General features: G+C 39.2%; 1 protein-coding gene across 4 annotated transcripts in view; it reads right to left on the reverse strand.

The window, feature by feature from the left end:
• The window catches only part of ATP8A1 (ATPase phospholipid transporting 8A1), a 104,309-nt gene that overhangs the window by 55,292 nt on the left and 29,541 nt on the right, over positions 1–19,476 (reverse strand). For 2 of the 4 annotated variants that reach the window (XM_048508985.1, XM_048508988.1), the window contains 8 exons: positions 15,047–15,120; positions 13,673–13,742; positions 11,894–12,021; positions 9,572–9,683; positions 8,885–9,050; positions 7,440–7,567; positions 6,247–6,324; positions 3,916–4,004 (listed from right to left, as the gene is read on the reverse strand). In XM_048508985.1, coding sequence (XP_048364942.1) covers positions 3,916–4,004; positions 6,247–6,324; positions 7,440–7,567; positions 8,885–9,050; positions 9,572–9,683; positions 11,894–12,021; positions 13,673–13,742; positions 15,047–15,120 — 845 coding nt within the window. Of the gene's footprint in view, positions 1–3,915; positions 4,005–6,246; positions 6,325–7,439; positions 7,568–8,884; positions 9,051–9,571; positions 9,684–11,893; positions 12,022–13,672; positions 13,743–15,046; positions 15,121–17,822; positions 17,897–19,476 lie in introns of all 4 variants that reach the window. The other 2 variants (XM_048508987.1, XM_048508986.1) reach the window with 1 other exon arrangement.

The following is a 19,476-nucleotide window of genomic DNA, read 5'->3' on the forward strand; positions in this document are numbered from 1 at the left end:
CTCCAAAGAACACCAGCTGAGTGAGAATTTACAAATAACAGTCATCCCAGTAAGGAAAAGATACTGCAGCCCATCAAGGACAATACCATAGCCATAACCTTAGTGAAAACCCTCAGAGCAGAGGATAAGCCAAATACATGAAAAACCATTGCCAGGGCACGTGATGGGGGAAGAGAGCACACTCTGGTTGGCTAACGCTCCAAAAAAGCTAGCTAAAAGTCTTCTGCAGCTGGCCTGTGCAAGTGTCCTCCCATGTGGGACTGCAGAGGCCATGAAGATGAACACATGCAACCCTACCTGTTTAAAGCAGAAAGGCAGTTAGTGTAGGAAAGATTTCAGCCCTAAGAAGTCACCTCCTGAGCTAAACATTATACTGTAGCTTTACTCTTAAGTATAATCCTTAGTTACATATCCATTTAGACCAAATAAGGAAGATGTATGTGTTCCTATACTTGTTGCTGATCTGAAAAAGTACAGTGGCCACAATCTTTCCCTGGAAATGTCTTCCACATTTGAAAATAACGCACACGGCATTAAAATACTAATGTATTCCATGTTCATGGAAAAGTTCATGGAAGATCATCAGGGAGAATGAGAAATTGAAAACACAACTCAAGCTTGTCATGGCAACTGCTAATTTTTCCTGGTCTAGCAGCAGAGAGGTGTGTATGTGCATAAACTCCTTTGCACGTTGGGTATTTGTTGCTAATACTTCCTGGATCTCAATGGGTACTGTTCTGGAGGCCCCTGGCTTTCTACAAAGACTACTAGAAATGGGTTCGATTGTGCAGTAAGGAGGCTGCTATGGGAAACAAGAGCTGAAAAGCCCCCATGCAAAAACAGAACACTGAACATAGTATATTGAATCCCAAACCTGGTAATTAATGTAAAAATATATTGCTTATGATAGCTAAATGTAGCAAGCATCACAATCTTTTTTCTTTGCTGTAAAATGGTACCAGGAATGAAAAAAAGCAAAACAAATTGCCCCCCAATTCACAACTAAACTAAGCATTATGGGAACACTGGATTCTCAGTACTTCATTTTCCTCCTAATGCTACCGCAACGATGGTGGGAGTCAGTAATTGTAGAAACATTTGGGTGCTGTGTGGTTTCCAGGCTGTATGGCCGTGTTCTAGCAGCATTCTCTCCTGACGTTTCGCCTGCATCTGTGGCTGGCATCTTCAGAGGATTATCCTAACGTATAAGAAGATGCCAGCCACAGATGCAGACGAACGTCAGGAGAGAATGCTATAAATACTATTCTTGACTCCCACAGCACCCAGAGTAATTTCGGCCATGAAAAGCAACCGAAACAATAAATTGTAGAAACAGCAGGATGGAGATGCTTACCTTACCCACCTGCTGATTCTTCTCTGAAACCTACTCTCTTTAGCTATTTTAATTATTAATTTTTCAATAGCAAGGGTCTGAATACTGAAAGAAGCCCAGATAAGGAAAAAGTTGCCCTGGGAAACAAGGTATTTGCACAGGAAAAATCAGTGGGCTTCAAAAAAGCTCACCACTCCTGCCTCCCATTAATTACTTCCTGCATGTGTTATTAAGCACAAGTTTGGAATATGTGTTTGCTGAAACAACATACAATGTTGTCCTCCAACACCCAGCACGATCTAACATCCAGCATGATTTTTACTAGTTGGATGCCTACAAGCTAACCAAGCCATTATCCTAACGTATAATTCCCCAACGATGGAATTTTGTGGCAACTCACTTCCCACCAATTGGCATGCAGGACTCACTTCCAGTCATGGAATGGCTGCTGCCCCCAGCATCACCCTCCCAATCCCCCGCATGCCTTCCCCTCAAGCCAAAGACCAAGCTGGGCAGTGGGGCAGCGGCATCTTTGCCACCCGCTGCCCCACTGGCCCCAGCACCTCTAGGGATGGGGCTGCCTTCCAGCACCAGGCAGCCTGTTCCACCCCTCTCCTTGTCACAGATACCCAGCCAGGGACCCTGGAGCACCCCACAACTGGAAGTCCCAACCTTGCACTTACTAAAAGGAACAGGGACCTCCAGGAAGCCAGGGGGTGGGAGAGGCTGCAAAGAAATGTCAGGAGAGCCTCAGCAGCAAGAACAAGCCTCAGTAGTTACAGGGAAAAGGATGGAGACAGCACAGCCCTGTCCAAGTTACAATCAGCAGCCTACTGCAGCCTTGGAGAATGGGATGGGGCCAGCACAACCCCAGCCAGGATGCAATCAAGGAGAAGGGCTATGAAGGTTGAAGAGACAGTACCAGGCCAGTAGTGCAAGACAGACAGCTTGCCAGCTTGTCAGTCACTAGGAGATTCCCAGGAGGGAGAGAACCTCCTGAGAGGGATAACACGGAAGCAGGACAAGAGGGAGGTTGATGTGATGCCGGGGTCAAGCTTGCAAAAGTGCTGTTGACTATCTGATGGAAGTAAAGTGCCTGAGAATAGAAGCCAGAATCGCATCTTATTTGACACAAAAGGCAGCTGAGCCCCTATGAGGCCAAGGCAGCCTACTCTGCAGGGGTGACCAGCTGAGGGGTTGCTCACACCTCCCTATTCCCCTGCATGCCCTTTTCTCACTCCAAAAACCAAGCTGGGTGCCTTTGCTGCCCGCTGTCCTGCCGGCCCCGGCACCACCCTCCACATTCTCCCACATGCCCTCCCCTCATCCCAAAGTCCAAGATGAGCTGGCACCAACCCTCCCGGATAATTTACCCATCTGAAACAGCAGCCGAAATGAACTCTGAGTTGGGGAGGAGGGTGCAGACGAAGCGGTCGGGGGAGAGGTGGGTGAAGGCAGATGGGAAAGAACACCGGCAGGCGAAGTGAGTCGCAAGTGGGAGGAGAAAGAAGCAGGCAGGAAAAGAACCAGCCCTGCCAACAGCCTGTTCAGTTCCCCACCCACTCTCCCCGACATCTAGAGGAGTCCATTTGATTTTACCATAAAATGGACCTTACTGCTAGCACTGTCATATTACATAAAGCCAGAAAACATTTCTATTGTATTTTTCCATTTGTTGATTGTGAAGAACTCATATTCAAAGACACTGAGGTAATACAAAAGATCAAAAGAAATGAAACAGTTGTAATTTCCTTTCCTTTCAAACAAACTCAAATCAGCAGGGATACGCAGATAGTAAATACATATGACATTTAACCGACTTCTGGAAAATGGACTCTCTTGACACCATCTTATCAAGAAATGCCTAAAAATTACAAAGTGAATAGAACTGTGGCTCCCAGCACATATTTTATCTTTATTATTGTTTTCAATGACAGGTGGACCTATAACACGTTCCAACTGCAGCTCACTTTAACAATCTCTGTATAATGCCTTTTCATTAATCTGACTCTGTTAATATTAAGGAATTATCATTTCCATTAAAAATGTTCTTAATATTAATTTTCTGAACTGGGACATTTGGAGAGACTTATTAATTTTACATTACAATGAGGTATCTCAACCTGTTGCCCAATTTAATCTCTACATTATGTGTAATGTTAAATAAGTTAAAAATCATGTGAAAAAGATAGAGATATTAATTGGGTTAAGAAATATTAAAATAGTAGATGCTGAAACAGTCATCTGACACAGGCTTCTAGCTCTTTGAATATTTTAATTTTAATTGCTAGAGGGATACTCACAGGTAGAAATATAAGGATAACGTGCAACCATATCTATTATTTTATTTTATGAGGCCATTACATTTCTGATGTAAATGATGGAAGAAATTATGAAGAAAATATTTTAAAAAGAAATTCTCCTGAATAAGCTGATGGTAAAAATCCTGAAGTTGCTGAAGCCCCAACATTTGACCATAAGCAATCATCATCATCTTCATCATCACCAGATGAAATACCTACCCACCCCTAAAACCAATCAATAACAAAAAACACCCCAACACGTACTGAAGGAATACTTACCCATAAGCTATTCCTGCAATTGTACACTTCTTAAACTGCATTATATTGCAGGTTAGGGTTCCAGTCTTGTCCGAAAATATGTATTTCACCTAAGAACATTAACATTTTTCATTAGGTGTACATTTAGGTGTACACTTTCTATTTGCATTTGAAAAAAAGCACTTTCAATAAGTGGTATAGCTTTTTTTTTTTAAAAAAAGTAACAGTTTTAGTAAGAAAGAACAGTTTCACTATTTTTTTATCATGAATTTATAAACAACCTGCTTGTATTAACATTTGTGGCATTAGAATTTCATTAACTTGAAAAAAGTTACAGGACCACTGTTGTCTGCAGTTGAAGCAGACTGAAGCAGACTGTTCAAAAACAAAAAGGAGTCCTGTAGCACTTTAAAGACTAACGGTCTATCAGTGCTTGTTTCGTCTCACATTGTATTGATCAGTGTCATTCAGGCAGCTGATTTACTGATGGGCTGTTGGCTGTTCACAATCTGTTTGCATTTAATCACAGCCAACAGAAGTCAGATTCTATTTGGAAAGATCAGCTGGAAGGCGGCTCCGGATCTCCCTCTGAGGAAATTTTGCTCTGTAACCAGTCAAATGGGGGTAATGGTGGTGGTGGTGAATTAACGGAAAGTCCGGTTCTTCCAATTTCCTTGGAAAATTTGTTGGGACCCATATTTGCTGAAATATAGCAAATTGAAGTGGGTAGGATATAAGAAGGCCAGCCAGTTCTCCTTCCTAGCAGCGCAGAAAAAAGGAAAGATATAATCTCTTCCTCCTCTCCCTTTTGCAATGTAGAGATCCAAATGTATTGCATCGTACTTTTTCTAGGTGATGCTGGCAGATTACCTCTGAGGCTTTTTTGTGTCCCAGAACAATATAGCTAAGAAACAGGAAGTGGCAAGAGATCAGAACCCAACTCCTAGCTGATCTTCTAACCAACAGCAGCTGCATATTCTTTCACAGCTGTTCACAATGCTCTGTTCACAATGCTCAGTGCAAGCCAAACATATTCTTGATTGGCTCACTGTCTGATTATTTATGATTTATTTTTGTGTGATTGAAATAGCCTTTGGCTATACAGAATAAATGCTGCTTATACACTGTTGAACAGATCTGCTGTGAAATCTGCCGTATCCCTAGGCATAGGTTTCATGAACTAAAGGCAACTTCATCAGGTGCACAAAGTGAACTCTTGGTTGGCAGACATATGTGCACAGACAAGTTATAGAGGGAAAATGGAAATAGCAAGGTCAAAAGAGTATGAAATGCACATTGTACAGGCTAAAGCATTTCTATGGAGAACATATGTACTTAAAGACAAGACAGAGAACAATCAGAACAGAAATAATTGCTTGCAGTTTTGAAATTTTTTTTAGCATCTATAGTGAATGAGAAATGTTTCATGTTTATTTAAGCCTTGATGTTACAGTCACATTTTCTGATAAATGCTAATTCAGCAATATTATGCTGGAGCGTCTCCTTATTTGAAGAAAGGTTGCCAGCAGCAGAATATCCTGATCACTGCCCTTTGAGAGGTCAAATTTCTATCCATGCATATTTTTGAACAAGGATTTGCTGGCAACAAAGGAAGTTCAAAGAGTGTGCATTAGATTAAACTGAACAAATCTGAGGTCATCCTCACCGGCTACAGACATTAATGAGCCTAGAAAAATGAGGAAAACGCTGCCATTGAGAAAACTTTTGTGGCGCAGACACACTACTTATTTAATACATTTCTAATTCAGCTTTCAGCCTGACTCAGGGTTCCCAAAGCAGCACATATCAAAACATTTCAAACATTCAACACAACATTTAAATACAAATATTCTCATAAAATATTTAAAACAGTTAAACCATATAAACACAAAACGAGGAGGGCTAATAAAAATTAGTGAGAGGGAATGAAAGCAAAGCAACGCAAAACAAAGAGATTTCACTTGCTGACCGAAGGTAATAGAGGGAGATGGCAAAATACCCCTGAAGACAGAGAATTCAAAAGTTTTGGCATTATGACCAAGGTCAGGATTGCTTCAGGTGATGAGGGCACCTGAAGTAGAGACGCTGAAGATGATTGGAGTTGTCAGGTAGGTTCAAACAACAACCATGAACTGATATAGACATGTGCAGTTTTAAGCAGCAAATAGGGAATACCTCTACAAATGTGCTGCTAAGCCAGGGGAAAGAATGAAGCTCTTTGATTTGTAACTGGATGGAATTTTCAATAAGTGATTTTTTTCCAGAAAAGAATTACAGTAACTACAGAAAGGAGCCCATGAATTTAAAACAGTGAATACTTTAGATGCCAAGAAATTATGGAACACATCCTACCTGACCAAGTTCTTCATTGAGATTGGATGTACGAGCCATGGCGGCAGTGTCTGTAGGTTCATAATGCATATCAATGTCCTATTGAAAAAAAGGCAGCTTTTAAAATAAAAGCTATGCCCCCCCCCCACCAAATCAAAACTTTAATTTTGTGCTGAGTACATTATTTTTACTGTTGTCCACTGCTGTCAATGGAACTTAATTCCACAAGCATCCTCCAGTGCAGAAATCTGTATCTACATTGATATTAGTTGCCAAATAATTCCACTGGATGTGCCCAAGAATGTGGGTTCCTTAAGGTAACTCTTTGGTTCACTGTCTAAATCTCTTTACAATTTGCCTCTTAACACAATCCCTATGCCACACTGGAAACTACTTCTGAAAGTTTCTTCAATTTCAAAAGAGTTTTGCAATGTGGTCTGGAAAGGGGGCTGTTGTTCAAGAAGCAGACGTCCAAGGGAACAATTTTAATCAAGTCAACTAAGTTCCATGTTATTCAATGGGGCTTACTCCAAGGAAAGTGTCCTTATGAATGCACTCAGAATCCTTTAGGAACCAAGCTATATGTTGTGCACTCCACAGTGCTGTGCTGTTTCAATTAAACCCAAATTCTTCCTTAGGATAAATTGCGGCTGACATACTGTTGTGCAGGTGTCTGTAGCTCCTACAGGCCAAAAAGCCACCGAGGCAACCAAATAAGAGACTTGTCAAGGCCATGTTCTTTTGCACAGCATGCATAAATTGGTAATAGATTACAACACTGATACAAGATAACATATTGTTCTTTGAGCACGCACTGAGGATGTTAAATCTAGCACTATGAGTCACACTGCCTTCAGATAGGGGCTCGGGACTGCGTTGTAAAGGATTTGGCCAAAATCTGTATCACTTACATTCTTCACAATTGTATACGAAAAACATGCGATGCCTGATTTTACAAAACCACTTTCTTTATTACAAAATGCTGCATTTTTACAGTAATGCAGATTTAATGATAAAGGGAGGGTATCTACCAACTTTTTGAAATTCATTAAATATTTGGGTGCTGTGTGGTTTCCGGGCTGTATGGCCGTGTTCTAGCTAGAACACGGCCATACAGCCCGGAAACCACACAGCACCCAAGTGATTCCGGCCGTGAAAGCCTTCGACAATACATTCATTAAATAGTCTACATATTGCATAATATTCATACTTACCCAATTTATGAAATATGCTTGGATAAATTTCACCACTTCTAGTGTAACTAGCAAGCTGATAGGAATGAGATTATTGAAAAGAATGATAAAGGTCAGGAAATTCAGACCAAAGTTATTAGCGCCTCCATCTGTTTAAAAAAAAAGAGGGGAGAGAGAGAGAGAGAGAGAGAGAGAGAGAGAGAGAGAGAGAGAGGCAGTAAGTACATTTGACCTGTTTAGGAAATTAATTTGGAAGCATAACTAGTATTTTGAAAAGTCTACTTTTAAATTTCTTCAAAAACAAAAATTTCTAATAGGGTATTCTTCAATTCCATTTTCATTGTTTACATGGTGCTTTAGCAACCTATTCAGGATTTAACTCATTGTAATGTACCGTATATACTCGAGTATAAGCTGACCCAAATATAAGCCGAGGCACCTAATTTTACCACAAAAAACAGGGAAACTTATTGACTCGAGTATAAGCCTTCGAACTTGACTCAGTAGCACCTAAAACAGAAGATTTGGGCGCAAGATGAGATAGAGTTGCTTAACAGAGTTTGCATTAGGGATGAGCAGTTTTCCAGCACTCTAGGAACACAAATGAACCACTGTTTTCCCCCAAATGTAGAATAATTCTGAGATTCATAGCCATGCCAGCCTAAACTTTGCTCCAAAGAAAGTCTTTGTCTTCAGCAACATCAGTATTTGGCAGTAAACTACTGTATGAAGAATTGTATTCATCTAGAATGCAACACACCAATAACCCTTAGGAGAGAAATGCCTCGGTTTCTTTTAACACATACACACACACACACAATGCTATGCAGGCTGTCCTTACAGCTTGTTTTTATGGCTCTCTGGTGAGTTAGAAAAAAAGCAGCAACATGCTTATCGGATCCCCACAGCAGCCCCTGCTCCAGCTGCCATCTTGGAATTACTATATATACTTGAGTATAAGGCGAGGGGGGCTTTTTCAGCATTAAAAATGTGCTGAAAAAGTCAGCTAATACTTGGGTATATAGTGTCTCTCTTGCTTAGGTTCTTCTGGCATTCTCTGGTTTGCCATTTCTTCTACTAGGCTTAACATACTGACTCATGGGATTTCTTGAATTAGGATTGTTCCTGTTGGGCTTGTTGGGTCTGTTTGCATTGGAAAGCATTTGACCAGCAGATGAAACATACTGATCTTTTTTACTCTCTGCTATCTAGATCTGAAAAATACCAATTTTTGTATTGGTGCACATCCCCAGTATAAACTAACATGTCCTCTAGTAAACTCTCTATATTATTGCAACTATCTACTGCAACTAACATTTTAACTTACCAGTGACTATCATTTTGATGTCAGTACAATGAGAATACTGTACTTTAAAGAGCTATTAATAAGAAGACATTCATGAAATTTATTTTGCAACTTCAAGTAGTTCCACTGAAACAATAAAATAATAAGGATAAGGGCTTACAAGTTAAACTGATGTACCAGTCTCCGTCTTCATGTTTGGCATTCCATACAGCTGAACCAATTGAACAAATCAAAGATATAGCAATAAGAATGCAGAATAAAAATAGAATTTGGATATTTGTAATTCTTTCCACATTGGATAGTTTAAGAGGTGGGCTTGTTGAATTCTGTGGAGGAAATACAATAAGTTTAGAAGAAATATATGGATTTTTGATCACATTTTAAATTTTATTTTCATTGATGAATGGTGTAAAATCAAACAGAAAGTGAAGAAGAGTTTGGATTTTTACCCCCCTCCCCTTCTCTCCTGTAAGGAGACTCAAAGGGGCTTACAATCTCCTTTCCCTTCCCCTTCCCATAACAAACACCCCGTGAGGTAGGTGTTGTTGAGAGAGCTCTGAAAAGCTGTGACTCACCCAAGGTTACCCAGTTGGCGTGTGTTGGAGTGCACAGGCTAATTGTTCCCCAGATAAGTCCCCACAGCTCAGGTGGCAGAACGGGGAATCAAACCTGGTTCTCCAGATTAGAGTGCACCTGCTCTTAACCACGCCACTGCTGCTCCTGAAGATGGGGGTATGTTATTATGATCACAGCATGGAAGTGCTATGATTTGTCTTTTATAAAGTCAAACTTGAGTTGCAGCAAACATGTATATACCTGAAATAACATTGATAGCTATAAGACAAACCTGCATGAGTTTTGTATCATGTCCTGTATAGACAACTATTCCATGAACCCACTGGGTATTTCTTAGCTGAGCTCCTCGCAGAAGAATCTGATCAGGTCCCAATGGAGCAGTACTACAAAGAATAAATCCACAGCAAGTTAAATTGTGCTTCAGACAAAATACCTGATCAGGGAAATATTAACACACACTTCTGCTTCTGACCTCTTTTTCACCTTGAAGTATTAAGAAGCATGAACTAAAATGATACACACACACACATACATATATAGGACTGTATCCCTATCACATTTTCTAACAGTAAAAGAAGCAGGGAGACCCTCCTGATCATTGAAAAGATTGTGCTGGGAATCATGGTGCCTGTGTAGACAACAGCCACATTAGGCTGGTGGCTAGAATGCACAGCTGAATCAAATAAAGAAGAAAAGCTTGTAACTCATTGACTTTATGCATTTGAAGAAGTTTGGAAAATTCTTATACATCTTTACATTAAATATAGTATCCTTCAATGCATCCACAGGCAAACTCCTTTGAAATATGACAACAAGAAAATATCTTCAGTTATAGTAAGGATTAGATTTATAGTGCAATTTTATTTATCGTCTCACAAATGTGATTCCAAAATTGGAGAAACAGAAGCATTTCTTTAAAAAAACAACAACACTTGATTGACAGGGAGGTCTTGATGAAGGGATGGAGAAAAAACGTTAAGAAGTAGGTCTGCATCAAAATGTAAATCAGAAAAATAGATAATCTCGGAAGCTGTAGCCATATTTTTAATGCTTGTTTTACAAGATGTGCAATAGTGTTCCTCCTACTGTAAATTGGAAATTTTCGGCACATTATGGTTTTTATGCCTAATAAAGGTCTTTGAATTGAATTGAAAAATAGATGGCAATTGAATTGAAAAATAGAAGCCAACATAGCCCTGGTTTCACTGCAATAACACAGACAAACTACTAAGTGGAAATCCAGCCAGTGATTTAAAATTTTGAAGATACTTGTGCTCTCAAATACAAGCTACAATTTGTGTTCAGGTAAATTTCTATCTACACTTACTAGAAAATTACTCTCAGTGGTATATTATAGTTTGGAATGATGGTACCAGAGAACCATCTTGTGTGGGATCAGTGTTCCCTGCTGCACCAAATTTCTCCCCCTTTACCAAGTGGCAAGGATGCGATATGAGGCAGCTGCCCGGAGACTGGTTTGGGGAGGCAAGCTGGGAAGCCAAGGTGGCAGGGTAGACCACCAGCAATGCTGGGCACACCAACATCCACTGAGATGGCCCTGCCGCTGGCCTAGAGGAAAGTGGTCTGTCTGCAGCCCAGGGCAGCCTTGGAGAGGAGACTGTCCCCTGAACCAACAGGAGAACTGGAAGGAAGCACAGGTCAAGCAATGCAATGTGAGGAAATGGTGGAGGAGAGTTTGGCACTGGCTAGAACACTGGAGAAGGCCAGGAAAAAGGGGTGGCACCCAGACTCAAGGAAGGGGGGAAGAGCATGGGAGCAGAGAAGAGGGAGTGGATAGGGAAGCATGGGACAGCTCCACCAGCTGAGAGGAATCAGTAGTGGGGCAGGGAATTGGAAAGGTGAGTAGAGAGATAAAAGGATGAGACACCAGATGGACAGAGAGGAAGTGAGCTGAAGGCCAAGCCAGGAGCAGCTGCATCTAGAAGCCATGACCTCTTGTTGGTGTGGCCAGCCTGTGTTCTGAGACCAGACAAAACTCCAGGGACCTCAGCAGAGGGTCAGGGATGCAAGCAGCTCAAGTGGGCACCCCATACATCTCCTCTGAAGACAGATCCTTAAGCGTCAAAAGATTTGGACTCAAGGAGTATTACAACAGTATGGCATTAAAGTAAATCATATTACCTTCAACCCTCTCATCAGATGCATTCAGATGTTTAGCTAATACTTAAGATCAGAACTGTGCCCTTCAAGGACATTTCTAGAAATGAATTTGTTTGTGTGGGTGTTTGTGGACACATTAGGTCTGCTTCAGAATCGTAAAACTGGCACTAAGAGTCAGAATATCCCGAATGCAGGAGTGTACAGTATCTATATTCAGGATTAGCTGAAGAACACAAAGGAACCAGAATACGCAATTACTGGAATGATCTGAATCTAGAATCTGGCTGTACACAACAACTATATATGAAACTTTACAAAAGACGAACACCTTTTCTGTATATATAGATGACCTATTAAACCATAATATTTCTCTACTATTGGACTGAAATTCCACTACTAAAACTTACTTCTGTATCATTTTCACAACATAGTGATGTAAAATATAGTGATCTTAACTCAAATGCTTACATACCTATGCCCATCCAGTCTGATATTTCCAACAAAATCATAGAGATGTCTGTTAGGACCTTCACATTCAATTTTGCCTGAAAGTTTTGCCAAGCTGTCCGTGTCCTTTATATCTGAGGTTAATGGCAAACCCTGCAAATATAATTGCAAGCAATATCATAACCAAGACTAAGACAGTGAACACCAGGAATACTGACCATGATGCCTATGTATAATTTTCTACACTCATTTCTTGGGTCAGAATCTTTTTCCATGTTTCATCTTTTTAATGAAAATCAGCAAAAAAACCAGGAGAAGGTGTAGTGGAATGAAACTATTCAAAAAAAGGAGAAACCTACTATACAGTGGCCAAGGCAAGTAAACATTATGTGCAAAACTTTAATAAAGTGAAGGAAGTGCTTGCACGTATATTAGTTAAGTAGCCAGTAACAGAAAAAACAAAGACAAATGTACATAGAAACCGGTTCGCCCACTCTGGCCAGGCTTGATCACTTCAAAGTGACTTGTGCAAGCCCTGCCTTGGGAATTCAACTGCAGGAATATCAAAGAGAGAGCCTTAATACATTCCCATTTTGTAGTTGGATGGTGTGTCAAAAATGCATCATGTAAATTGCAGCTGATTATGTCCCATCTGGGCTGTTCTATCCAGAAGTCCCCCTTCTTTGGATTTGGTGACTTATAATATAAGTCAGTGTCTCATAATACACTGGGAAAATTTTCTTTAAGATGTGTAACTTACCTGTTACATCACACTTACCTTGATTTCTTGTACTTCTTCCTGGTGATATCTTGTAGTACATTTGCCAGAGTGATACATGTATTCTTGTGTTTTATGTAACTCATTGTCCAGTGTTGTGTTATACCTCTATGCAGTTTCTATGTACATTGGTTTATTCTGTTACTGGCTACTTATTAATATATGTACAAGCACTTTCTTCACCTTCTTCAATTTTTGCATATAATTTTTACTTGCCTTGGCCACGCTGTAATAGGTTCCCCCCTCCTTTTCTGCATCATCTTTTTAATGGTCAAGTCACAAATTGCATTATTAATTCATGATCGATTTCCTGACTTTTTAAAAACAGTGAAACAGGTACAATGATCCCTGAAAATAAATGACATTATTGATCCATGATCAGTTTTTTTTACTTCTTTTTAAACACTGAAATAGGTACAAGGATCCCTGAAAATATTGTATTTTTTCTGCTACAGGGCTTATAGTAGCTTTGGCGTGTATGTCCATGTTTCAGACTGAGGAAAGGCATTTGAGGCATTTTTGGCCTTCCAGGGCAACTGGTTGGATGATCATTTAAAAAAGCCTTAATCACCTGATAAAACAAATACATTACATAAAACTCTGCTTGAGTTTTAAACAGCTTGAAGAATTCAAGACGCCATGAAACAGGCACTGTAACCCCACTCAAGTATGTCTGTGGACAACTGATGGAAGTACATACACTGAAGCTCATAGATGTCTGCCCTAACAGATGGTGAGGGCTCTCCACTTTCACAGTGTTAAGTATCTGTTTGGGAAAACTGTCAAAGGAAATGCATGGAATCAGTCCTTCTATCCCTCAGACTGGAGACTAGCAAGTCAAAAGCAGATTTATATTTATTTACCATACCTACGGGATATAATTCTTCCTGCCTTCTGATAACCTTTGACACTTGGCATCAGGCACATAATCCTAACTTCTATGAAGTGTAATTCTCTCGGTCCAACACAGAAGCAACTTTTTACATTAACATCTATCAATTTTGCTGGGAACAGCTTATTTCTTACCTGTCGAATTTTTAGATTAGTTTCACCATCTAAGTTTGATGTTTCAATGTAGCACATAGATTGGGGTTCACTTATAGAAAAGAAGAGATTTTTTGTAAGACAATTATATAGAACACGTATCCAGTGAAGTGAAACTGCTACCACAAAGAAAACTGATGCAAATAACAAGTCATACACATTTGCAGAAAATTATTACCAAATTGATATTTTACATTACAGTATATATTTAAAAAGGAAAGCACCAAAAATGGATTCATACTGCCTTCACTGTTGTACTTGTAAGTAACCAAACAAAATGTTCTTTCTTAAAGTATGCTGGTCAGGTAAAAATTTTGTGTGCACATAACCCAAAATAATATATCACTCATTTAATTCTTTGCACATGAAATTGTGCAGCATGAAGTATGTAAGAAATAAATACCTAAGTGAAATTTGTACAAGCAAAAATGGGTATTTTAGGTACACTTGATGGACATCTTACACAAACTGTTTAAGCAAGGAAAACAGCTGCATTGCTGACATTGACTGGTTTGTCGGGTCACAGTCAAATTACTTAAAACATATAAATGTATTAATGACTAGCTTCACCTGTTTTAATCAGCATACACTAAAGTAACGCTCTAAAAATTCACAACAGCAGCAGAAACATTAGAATGAAAGCATGCTAAATTATAGAAAACATTGGCGATAGAGGTGGCACTCACTACTAAGATTAAAACAAGCCTTTCGGTTAAATCATCCCAGATGCAAACACATTACAGACAATTTTATAACTGCAAAGCACATATCAAAATATCATGCAGTATTTCTATGAGCAAAACTGTCAAATATCTGTCAACCACATGCAGTAAAGGGCATGCACAACTCTGTGGCTGAGGGTCCTCTACTGGCCTTAAAGTTATGCCAATTGATAATAATTTGGGCGTAATGTAAGTTACTGAAAGCAAGAGTTTTCCACCATATAGATATGTATACTGCTTAAAACTCTAACATAGTGTTATATGCATGTCCTATTTAAATGATTTATTTTCAGAAAATATAAATACATCATATGAAAACAAGAAAAACAAATTTGGACCATCTGGACCTACTCAGATCTGCATGCTAGAGCAGTCTGCAGAATTTTTTATTGCTTTCAGTGTAGACCAAAATAAATTCTCTTGCACTCTCATTTTACTCTAATTTGTATTCTTTCTAAATGCAATTTTTTCCCCGAATACCTTTAATGGCATATAAATAGTTTAAGATTAACTTAGCTCTAAATGCAATTAAGATGTTGCAAAAGACATGACGGCAGACATTCTCCTTTGTATTTTCTGATTTGGAATATGAGGACCCTCACACACAGACTGGTTCAGATTGGTTCATTCTAACCTGGACGACAGACAGATGAGATCAGCCGGGAGATGTTCCCCATTGGTCACTCTCACTATTTCCCCTACTGCCACCTACATATCCCAGTTTAAAAATCATTTTAACAGAACAATGAAAAACAGGGAAAAGGGAATCGAGTAGGGAAAAAAACAAAAAGAAAGTTGAAAATTATTATACAATACATGTTAATAAACGCTTGATGACTTTTTTCAAAATCCATTTAAATTAGGTCAGAGAGAAAAAGTTAAAGCCATTCTGTATCAGAATTTAAATGTTATTCATAGTTTAGACATCAATTCTAAGGCAAATATCCCTGAAAAATAATTAAAACGAAAAGGATATAATTATTTAAAATGTAAAATTTAAGAAGTTATGAACAGTAAAATTAGCTCATAACTAATCAGGGGAAATGGCCATTCTTTGAGAACAGAATTCTAATGGGATCCATAAAGAATTCTCTATGTGTGTGTTTCGTTGATGTGGGTTCTCAGAGTCCAATTCTCTAACTCCAAAGGGGGCACAACCAGAGCAGCAATGTTTTCTGTTGCTCTTTATGTTCCTCCTTGTGTGGAAGATGCTTAAGAGGGGTGGTGATGGGGTTGCCAACTGTGTGTTGGGAAATTCCCGGAGGGCAGGATTTGGGGAGGGACCAGAGGAGCATATAAGGTTTCAGAGTCCACTCTCCAAAGAAGCGGTTTTCTCCAGGGGATGTAATGTGTCATCTGGAGATCAGTTGTAATTCCATGTTGCGGTTGGATGGCAAATCGAGATGGCTAAACTGAGCAAACTGGGACTTCTATATTAAAGTATCATTACAAACCACTATTAGAACAAACCAGGTAACAAAACCAGGTACAAATCATGGTTTAGAATCCCATCATAGTAACCTCAGCTTGTTGAATAGCCTGCATTTGGACACCACACTAAAACAGAGTTCAATCAAATCATGGATTACAGATTGCAAATTACTGTTACATCCAATGTAGCCTAATTATCTGCTAGTGCTTTAAACAGGACTGTGTTGTGGGATACTTGCTTTCCTCAACTACCCATACTTCCAGCCCCTTCCAGCTGGGGGCTAGAACCTGTGCATAATTTCTTACAGCTGATATTTCATGCCCACACTAATTGTTTTTTTGTTCCATATTGTCTAATGTGAGGGATGTTCATGTGAAATCACCACCTCAGTCAAAACAGGGGAACCAGGTGTCTGTAAGAAGGAGTCTCCAACACCAGTAAAGATTTTCTTCTGCCATGTCCTTTGCCACATTTAGGCCCCTGAATATCTACCCATAGATGTCACATCATTCAAACGGAAGGAGCAATATGAACAAGAATTCCAGATTTTAATATAACAGTGGTTTGGAATTCCAAGGAAATGTTTCTGGGCTTCAAGTACATGTCAATCCAACAAGACCAGATACCCTTTATCACAGCACAAAAGTATGCATATGGGGAGGTGACTGTATCTAGCATTTAAGAAAGAACTGCATCCACAGTGTGTAACAGCTATGCAGATAACATATAGTTAGGGGGTGGGCAGATAAGCAGTTTGGTTTCACTGCATTAAAGTGTTCTAGTTCTTTGTAAACCTGTTCTCCTTAACACATTCACAGGAAGCATGCTGCAGAAAAGAGTGGAATTAGCCTGATCTAGCAACCTCTTCCAGAACCTCTAATACACAAATGAGGCTCCTACTTGTTTGAAAGGCATTCCCTTTCATATCAGTGATGGGAGAAATGTCATGTATACAAGAAAGCATATATGAAGTTTTATCTTCTGGAAAGAACAGGAAAGCCTCTTAGCCAGGGGCTACATGTATGTGCTCAAGGTCATTAAAAATTATCATGACATTGTACAGTTTGCAGAAAACAGTCATATTTTTCGTTCTGTGATATCTTGTTTTAAATATGAAATCAATGCATGTATACTCCATGAAATATTATCCCGTTCTTGTTATGTACGTAAGAGAATTGACCCTTTTGAAAACAGAGTAACTAAGATAGAAAGCCCCGTATACTTACTAATATTTGTATATATTGCCTTCAAAATCCAAGTTTATTTCAACTCTACAAATGTACAGGCTGAAATAATAAATGCCCCATTTTGATCAAAAAGTAATTAAATTATTCACCTAGTTTTTTAAAAATGCAGTCATTTAAACACTGTTTGTTTAAAATTCTCTAGGCTGGCATTTACACAATGCAGAAGAAAGACCTAATCAAACAGATTTTGAAAAAAGTTCATCTCTCACACATCAAACGCAGATTTGTAAACAAAGTTGTCCAAGGAGATAATGATAAACACTAAGAAAATATCTTAAATATCAAAGGTAATATTTTGCATTTTGAGGGAAATATTTGTGTACACATGAAATAACATGATAATTTCAAAGTTAAGGTTTCTAGTACTCTAAACGGATAATTTATCTTTTAAAAAATTGTGCTGCAAAATAATTATGTATTCTGAAGAACATGTGATTAAGAATAAAAGCTCTGTATGTATGCATGTGTGTTTGTATATGCATATACACACACGCACCCCTCGAAACCTGGATGAAACCAAAGCATACTGGAAATTCCAGTCCTATAAAAATATTTATTCGTTCATATGAATTTCTTTATGGAGCCATTATATCTTAAAGTAATAATTCACTATTTTCCAGTGCTTCAGAGATTAACATTTCTGTTTATTCATTATTTCCTTGGAACAATTATAGGCAATGCAGGGTAGAGAAATCAACCTCTACATGGTAAGCATTGATAGTCATCTCTACCTTGATGAAAGAAGTACAGTGTCAGCAGGTATATATTCTTTGCCTTTTAATAAAACTATATCTCCAACATCTACCTGAAAGAAAACTAGGAATTGGTTAATAGTCTGAAACTAGCAAAACAGCTCTTAACCTTTACGTTATTTAAGTATGTATTGTTAAGTGAAGGGGGTAACCTATTTAGGCTGGAATCTGCAAAGGTTACAGAAAAGTACTTAAATTCCACTACAACTAATGGGAAGTGAATACTCATCTTCATGTATTAACTTGGCATTTAACAGACTGACAGTACTGTCCTAAGCAGAGTTATACCCTTCGAAATCCAGTGGTCTCAGAAGGATGTAACTCGGCTAAGGATACCATTCTGGCTTACCTTCCACCTGAATTCTATGAAGGAAAACAACTGTTTTCCTAATTAGACCTCTTTTGCACCACAGCAAAGCCTGTTTACATGAATACTTAAATCGGCCTCATACTCAATCTGGCTTGTGAACTTCTCTTTTGCACCTATTTGCTATAACATCTTAACGGTTTCTATTTTTAAACAATACTGTAAACATCCTACAATGCTTTTTTCTTTTTAAGGGTTAAAATGTAGAAAAAACAAAGAGCGGCTGCAAATCAGTGCAGCCGCCATTGCTGGTCTGGAAGGGCACAGCAAAGAGGTCCCTGCTGCGCCTGCTCTTAGAAGGGTGGGCGGCAGGTGGCGGCTATGCCCATTAAGAGCAGGGACGTCACGACGCCAGCACAGCATCATGATGTCATCAGGAGGGGCCAGCCGGGAGCCGTTATAAGTACTACCGATATGACTGGAAATAGCTCTTCAAGGCCTTCTTTAGAAGTCTTTCCTACCTCTAATACTAGAAAACATTTTAAGCGGGAATACTGGAGATTAAACCTTGGATCTTCCATATGCAAAGTCTATGTACTACTACTGAGTTGTGGGCACTTCCCAGCAGCTTAACAATGCTGCATCAAAGTTCCAGTATCCCTACGAAGATCTTTCCAGGCTAAAGACAGTCCATGGGAGAAAAAGACCTCTTCAAAATGTCTAAACATTTCTTCCTCTTGTAACTATACAAACCTGCTTAAATCATATTTAGTAAAGTTAAAATTATGCAACCAAATTGTGAAGCTATGTTTGTACCTTCCAGATTTGGGGTGTTTTTTTTACATTTCTAGCCATCCCTCGCTCGCTTAGTTGCATTCTCTTCAACCAGGCTATATGATTAACTTGACAGAAAGCCAAAACCTAGGCAGAAATTTCTACCACAGCAGTTAAACAACAGCCTATATGCACAGCAAATGCCCTGGTTCCAGTGTGGTCCTTAGTGAAGTCCTCAGCAATACACTATTGCACTGAAGCTTGGGAAGGTGGTCATTCTGAAGCTCTTTAACTTGAAAGAGACTCGGCCATGTTCAACAGGCACTGAAACCAGCTCCAGATCTTAAGCAGCTTCTGCACAGTATTATTTGTTAACCCATACCCCATTTTCACACATAGAAGTAGGGTTTTTTTAAAAAAACAAAAAACTGTACATCTGATCTTATGCTTTCTGAAGCTCATAGAAAGACTACAAAACTTTCCACTGAACAACCAATGGCAGCTTCATAATGGCCCTGTGACTGCTAGAGCAGGAAACAGTCACAACGCACC

Source organism: Sphaerodactylus townsendi, linkage group LG10, assembly GCF_021028975.2.
Source record: "Sphaerodactylus townsendi isolate TG3544 linkage group LG10, MPM_Stown_v2.3, whole genome shotgun sequence".
NCBI classification, from domain to species: domain Eukaryota; kingdom Metazoa; phylum Chordata; class Lepidosauria; order Squamata; family Sphaerodactylidae; genus Sphaerodactylus; species Sphaerodactylus townsendi.